At 41.4% G+C, this 7,500-nt stretch overlaps 2 protein-coding genes across 3 annotated transcripts in view; one reads left to right on the top strand and one right to left on the bottom strand.

The window, feature by feature from the left end:
* Positions 1-7,500, bottom strand: part of LOC113800844 (probable serine/threonine-protein kinase yakA) — a 56,342-nt gene that overhangs the window by 47,188 nt on the left and 1,654 nt on the right. For both annotated transcript variants that reach the window (XR_011398307.1, XM_070117749.1), the window contains exon 2: positions 1-2,339. This exon is cut by the window's left edge and continues 404 nt beyond it. Coding sequence is in view for 1 of the 2 variants with exons in the window: in XM_070117749.1 (XP_069973850.1) it covers positions 1-2,305 (2,305 nt within the window). In the remaining variant the exon portion in view is untranslated. The remainder of the gene's footprint in view (positions 2,340-7,500) is intronic.
* Positions 6,024-7,016, top strand: LOC138860378 (uncharacterized). Its single transcript, XM_070117801.1, has 3 exons — positions 6,024-6,028; positions 6,407-6,609; positions 6,826-7,016. The coding sequence occupies exons 1-3, from the start codon at positions 6,024-6,026 to the stop codon at positions 7,014-7,016; spliced, it is 399 nt and encodes a 132-aa protein (XP_069973902.1).

Below are 7,500 nucleotides of genomic sequence, written 5' to 3' on the forward strand. Positions count from 1 at the left end.
GTGCCTGGAGGCTCTGGAGCTGTGCCTGAAGACCCCTAACAGGTGCCATACCCTGTTGTGTAGGGTTTCTAGGTGGGCCTTGCTGTGCAAGTGGTTTCTTGGTTGTGAGCACTGGTTTCTTGGGGAGTTCATTAAAGCGCTCAGGCTCCTTACAAGGGGCCATGCTGGCTGGAGGGGCAATCTCTGCAGTCTTTCGATTGCCCATATCTGGTGGCGGCAACAAGCCGCCTGAGGGGTTGAACTGAGCCTGTGCCATCTTCTGCATGGCACTTGTGAATTTATTAAACATTTCTGCATCAGGAAACCCTAAAAGACTTGGCATTATGCCAAATGGCTGCTGCTGCTGCTGTTGTTGCTGTTGCTGTTGTTGCTGCTGCTGCTGCTTCTGGTTCCCAATTCCAAATTTATTCATCTGGTTGCTGCGTGGTAGATCTAAGAGCCCTGGAGCAGGGTTGAATTTCTGCCCTGAGTTTCCCATTGAGTTTTGTTTTCCTGAATTTGGGAAACCCAGTAAGCTCTGTGTTGGTTTGTTCTGATGCTGCTGTGACTGCTGTTGCTGTTGCTGTTGTTGTTGCTTCTGTTGCTGCTGCTGTTGCTGCTGCTGCTGCTGCTGCTGTTGCTGCTGCTGCTGCTGCTGCTGTTGCTGCTGCTTCTGCTTGTTTGTATTGTTTCCAAAATTATTTTGCTGGTTCATGTTTGGTGTTCCCAGTAAGCTCTGTGATGTGTTAGGTGCATTTGATGAGTTGGGCATGTTGGATTTGTTATGCTGAGGTGGCTTTCCAAACCTGTCCATTTGATCTGAGCTCCTATAGTCATCACGATCATTTCCACCGCCATATCTGTTAGAGTAGCCTTGGTTTCCCCCGTAGTTTTCTGGGGGATCCTCATTGTTAAACCTGTTCATCTGGTCTGTGTTTCCAAATTTATTTGAAGGGCCGGAATTACCAGGCCTGTTCCCTTGGTTTGGTTTGCTGTAGCCGTCCGAGTAATCTGAATTCCCAAACCGGTTGTTTTGATAGGAGCTTGAGTAGCCATCTCCCTGGTCATTACCTCCAAACCTGTTTGACATGTCTTTGCCTCCATATCTGTTGCCTAGAGGTGGAGTTCCATATCCACCACTGTCATTGTCATTATTTCCAAATCGGCTTGGAACACTTGATTTTCCAAAGGTGTCTCCCTGATCTTTGTTTCCAAATCTGCCTGGAGGAGGAGGAGGGTTGGAGTAATTATTTGGTTGATCCTTGCTGCCAAAGCGACTTGGAGGAGGAGGGGGTGGCTGGTCGTACTTGTTTGGTGGATCCTTGCCTCCAAAGCGACTTGGTGGAGGAGGTGGAGGAGTTCCATAGTTTTCCACTTGGTCCTTGTTTCCAAACCGACCAGGTGGAGGTGGCTGTGTTCCATAATTGCTTGACTGTTCCTTGGTCCCAAATCTGCTTGGAGGGGGCGGTGGAGTTCCGTATAAATTAGGTAGATCTTTGCTGCCAAATCGGTTTGGCGGTGGTGGTGGAGTCCCATAGTTATTTGGCTGATCTTTATTCCCAAACCGGCTTGGTGGGGGTGGTGGAGGGGGCTCATAATTATTTGGCTGATCCTTACTTCCAAATCTGTTGCCTGGTGGGGGAGGCGGGGTTCCATAGTTCTCACTTTGGGTTTTATTTGTAAACCTATTCGTCATATAACTTCCATAGTCCTCAGACTGGTCCTTGGTGCCAAATTTATTATTTGACTGACTCCCATTTCCATAGTTCCCAGACTGACTGGAACCACCGTAACCTTCCTGCATATTTGAACTACCATAGTAATCCATCTCTCCATACCTTTCTGATGAATGTGAATAGCCATAGCCACTGTACATCCCGTAGTCACTATAATAACCTGAATGCCCATAGTCATCATAGTAACCCCCCATCATGTATGGATTTCCATAGCCACTCCCATACCTATTTGAATTCTGCATGTCCATCATTTCGTACGATGTATCATACTGTCCTTGCTTCTGTGATCCACTTCCATACCTCTCTGTCTGTGATGCATCTGGTTTGCCTGCATCACCAGACTCACTATACTGCTGTGGTCTTTGGGATGTATTTCCAAACTTGTTGGACTGGCTGGATTCACTGGTGTCCATTGAATTGTATGACCCTTGGTACTGTGATTGCCTCTGCATTGTGGTCCCTCCAAATTTGCCAAACTGGCTTGAATTCTGTACTGTATTTGTAATTGGAGGGGCTGTTGCATAGCCTTCATGCTCCGACTTGCCTTTGTCAGCAAATCGGTTGTACTGGTAATACATGCTATTGTCCATCTTGCCTGTTGACTGTGTCACTTGCTGGGCATTTCTGAAAGGATTAAATAGCGGATTACCCAGTGAAAAATTAATGGTTTTCCCCATAATATCCCTGATATAATTCATGCTCTCCCCTGCTAACGGGACTATCAAATGAAGAGCGTCGATGGAGAAATGGTACTCGATCTCCTGAACAATTCATTTGTAGAAGAAACAACGCCGAGTATCGAGAAAACCATTGGATTTCCTGCATGACAACATCAATTTTTTTTAACTTAGTCTCTGGGAGGGTGCGTCGCATTCTGTAATAAATACCAAACTGTCAAACCTCGCAGCTACAAATGAATGTGTGAAACGCACAATGTGCAGACAATCCTATATAAGGCTATAAATCAATCTTAAAACATGTAAATGAAGTAAAATAACATTAGTAAAAGACCTTAAAAGCATAAATGTGTAACAGCAGACACTGATAATTAGCCAAATATAGTTCTGACAAGCATGTAGTAACACAAGACCTACTTTAGACATCACAGTAATGAGTTCAGCAGTCAGTGTTTTGTTATTCCTGGCAAGGTAAACAAGTTGCTGGACGTTATTTTTTGTTATTTAGCAGTGACTATAAGGCCATTGCAGCTTAAACTATGTTCTATCCCACTCTACTTCTTCCGCTCTATAAGATGGCGGAGTCCATTTCCCTCAGTCTAAGAGCATCAGTGTCCTCAACTTATACCAATGGACATTTACGTGTAATTTCACATTGATTTACCATACTTTTTCTCCAAACAATAAAAAGTACCATTAAATTTCATTCAGTTTATTTCTCAAATCCATTTACAGGAAAAGGTTTAGGAGAGGACCGCACCGACTAGGAGAAAATTGAAGATCATAGCGTTGTAGGCGATGGAAAATTAAGTACCTTGCTATGGAAATTGATTTGCAGAGGTGAACCTATTCGAGTTAAAAAATGAAAATGATGCGCAAAATCCCCATGCGCCTCCAGTGACTAAGTCCACACGCGACCTAATGTTTACAAAGTTCTCACCCAGTTTTCACACCTACTGCTGGGCCACTGCGCATGTACGTCACATGACATCACTACGAACCGTGTATTTTTTTACTTTTCATGCGTATTTCATACGGATCTATCTTAATATTTTTGGTTGTATAAACTGATTATGTTATTGACTACTTTTTTTGGTCCCACATTGACAGTGTTATGGCCTGTGTTAAACATTTTTTTACAACCGTTCCATTTCATATTCTGCACGCGTAAACTAAGGAGGGTCACTTTGACAGCTGGTCAGTCTGAAGTATGGTTAAACGGGTGTCAAGACTGTGACAGCAGGTTTGGTGAATTTTTCAAAAAGTTTTCAGGAGATTTTGAAGGTCTTTTACGTTTGTGTAAAGACCACAAACTTATCTTAGATACAATTAAGTGTGAAAATTGTGGCGCAGACTGCCGGACAGATTTGAAGAAAACTTTTTAGGTGTGACAAATCCTGAAAAATACATCACAGGCGTGTCAGGTGCCAATTTCAAAGGTCCATTTTCAAGCACACTTGGTTTGAAAATAGCAAACTCAACATAGAAATTAATTTGTTTTTCATTAATTTATATCTAAGAAATTTTCTCCTTACGAACTAATAAGAGATGAATTAGGTCTCTCGAAAAAAATTATATGTGACTTGGCAAGCTTTTGTCGAGAAGTGTGTATCTCCTTGTCTTTGCGTAATACCTCGGAAAAGATTGGTGGTCCTGAAAAAATTGTTGAAATCAATGAAAGCAAATTTGAAAAGCAGAAATACAACGTTGGCCTTATAATAGAAGGGCAGTAGGTGTTTGGCGGCATTTGCTGTAAGACAAAACAATTTTTCCTTGTCCCAGTGCCTTTGAGAGATGCAGAAACGCACCTCGGATTAAAGAAAAAATTGAGCTGTGAACCACTATAATAAGTGATTGTTGGAGGGCATATAAATGTCTTCAACATGAAGGATTCAAACACCTTACAGTGAACCACTCCATTAATTTCGTGGACCCTGTTACAGCCGCTCACACAAATACCATTAAAAGGAGGTGGAGACAGGCAAAGACGAAAGTTCCTCACTACAGCAGGAGGAAATACCACTTCGTGGGCAATTTGGCTCAGGCGATGTTCCAGATGAACATCCCTGAGGCAACAAGCGTCTGCACGAATTCCTCCTTGCCGTAGCTCGCCTGTACCCAACACACTAAGGTATGTAAAATGTAATACAGTAATACGTGTTCGAGAGGGGGTTTAAAGCAGAGGCCACTGCTGCTGAATCACAGCGAAGCACGGCCATCGGGGACATAGCCCCCGGGTTAGGAAGGTTTTTTCATTTTTTACGGCCCCTAGCTAGATTAATATGGCAATGGGCTAGGGAATCATGGCAATCGGCTAGGGAAGCACGGCCATCAGGAGGGGGTTAGGAAGGTTTTTCATTTTTTCCAGCCCCCAGCTAGTTAAATATGATGATTTGCTAGGAAAGCACGTCGATCAGCTAGGGAAGCATGGCGATCGGCTAGGAAAGCACGGGTTGTAACTCATGCAATTCTTAGCTTGGGTTTTTCATTTTTCCACTTTCTTTATAATTCAAATTCTGATTCTTGGCTCGGGTTTTTCATTTTTCCACTCATTTTAATTTGTTATTAATGCTTGTTTGCAATTTTCTCCATATTTTATGCTTATACATTTTAAGGATTGTTCTTTATAATGTATATATTTTATGATTTAAAATTTCGTTATCATAACATAGATTCACTGTTAACAATGTAACAACGTTACTGCCTCTTCACCGTAATTGCCTTCCATGTCGGAAAAATAAATGTTCATTACTTGAACACTTTCCGGTAAGCTCTTGACGTGTAAGGACCTAGCAAGTTTTGTGTGCAGTGTGACATGTGGTAAGTTAAAGATATTTGTTTCAATGTTTGTTTTATATTTATAGGTGTTTTAAAGACAATTGAAAAAATAGTGTATCTTTTATCATAGTTGATAAATAGTGTTATTCAAACATATTTTTTACGGTAGGTACTGACAATTCGTGGAGGAATATGCCGGTCGCATGCCCTCATATCGGTAGCCCTTAAATGCCCCAAATGCAACGACATATTCATGTAGATGTGACAAACCCCCCCAAAATGATAAGAGAAAAGTTAGATGCAATTTCACTTCGCCGGGTACTTTGCCAAGCACCTTTTAAAAATGTTGTATCCGGCGGAGAATAAAAGATTTCATTAGTTCCTCTACGCCGCATCTCGTCTGTATACTGACGGTATAAGTTGTATATTGTTTAATAATTTTTTAAATAAATTGACATCGTGCGAATAAGCGGCGGGGTGGGAATTATTTTGATATCTTGTGTTCGTTATTTTGGTTAGCATGATAACATTTTATATTTGTGAAAAATTTGTGTATCGGATATCGAGTTTGTACGCATTGCGAGTTGCGCTTGTTTACTCGAGCGGTGTTTCATTCGGTGTCCGTCGGACAAAGTTTGGCTCGTTTTTTTGTATTATACAGCCTTTCTGTTGTTGCCATGACATAAATTCAGGCTCGTCTTTCATATATTTACAATTTTTATAGATGTATAAGTGGTATTTATTTCATTTAGATATTTACAGGTTGCTATTGACATCGTGCATCCCCCCCGCACTCACTTGCCTGTAAGCCACCATCATGGCAACATCTAGTGATTTTTGTGCGGAGTGTGACATGGGGTAAGTTTAAATGTTTATTAATTATATTATTAAGTATTTATGTCTTTTCAAATAAGAATTAAAATTTTGTTGTTGCTTATATCATAATGGGTCAAATATTTTTGTTAAAATTATTATATCATGGTAGGTATGGGCACTTCTGAGAAAAGTATGGCACCCAGCCTTCCCTCTTGCTCGATCTTTGCCATACACATGGCCTCCTATTGGAGGTCATGAAATGTCGCAATAACACCAATTCATTCAGGTGCGACAAGAACCCCCATAAAATAATAGAAAAGTTAGATGCAATTTTAAAAAATCACTTTTTAAGAACACCTGGTTTGATAATAGTAAGCTCGGTTTTGAAACTAATTTAAAATTTGTAAATTTGTATTTGAGAGAGAGGTTTTCTTACGCATCTGCACGGAGCGAGTTTAATTTTCCAAACCGGACTATTTGCGATTGGGCGAGCTTCTGCCGGAAGGTTTTAATTTTCTGGTGTTTTGAAAATCAATCCGACAAAATTGGTGGGTCAGGGGAAATTGTCGAGATTGATGAATCTAAATTTGGTAAACGTAAATATAACGTAGGACGTGTAATAGGTCAGTGAGTTTTTGGAGGAGTATGCCGCAAGAGCAGGGGTTTTTTCTTCGTTGATGTGGAGACGCGTGACGCTCTCTTTGCTTAAAGTAATTAAAGAGCATATCCACCCAGGGACAACGGTCATTAGTGATTGTTGGAAGGCATATAACTGTTTGGAGAAAGAGGGCTATCAACATTTAACTGAATCATTCATATAATTTTGTTGACCCCAAAAGTAAAAGCACACACAAACACGATTGAGCGGAAATGGAGGGAAGCGAAGATCAAAGTGCCCCGCTTCTGCAGGAGGACATACCACTTCACCGGGTACTTGGCTAAGGCCATTTTTCAAATGAAGTACCCGGCGGAGAACAAAAGGTTCCATCAATTCCTCCTTGCCGCAGCTCGCCTGTATCCTCCGCACTGACGGTATGTGTTAAATGTATTGACAATGTAATTTGGTAATAACTTGACATCATGCTAATAAGGGGTATGTGGTAAATTATTTTGGGCAATCCTAATTAAGGCAGCCGCGGAAAGTGTAATGGAATTATTTAATATTGTTCGTACATGCCGAGGAATTCAATCATTTGTGGGGACCTCACTGGTCGTGCTTTAATTCAAAATCAAAGGTTGCCTTTCTACAAACCTCGATGTCTCGAACCATCTCGAAGTACTAAGAGATTTCTGAAAACTATGGTGAAATACCCCCAGGGAATGTTGCCGAGTTTTGTTAGGTTAAGAAATTTCGTCGAGATATCGGCAACACGGACACCAGCACGGCGCATGTTGCAGCAGCGCCAAAGTTTCGTTCGGATTTTGCATTTATTCCTAAATTTTCAAATTTTATTCAACTATTTCTCCCATGGGTGTGTGTCCTACGTGCCCCTGAAGATTGAAAGGGGTAGGGG

The sequence above is a fragment of the Penaeus vannamei genome, chromosome 41 (assembly GCF_042767895.1).
Source record: "Penaeus vannamei isolate JL-2024 chromosome 41, ASM4276789v1, whole genome shotgun sequence".
Taxonomy (NCBI): Eukaryota; Metazoa; Arthropoda; class Malacostraca; order Decapoda; family Penaeidae; genus Penaeus; species Penaeus vannamei.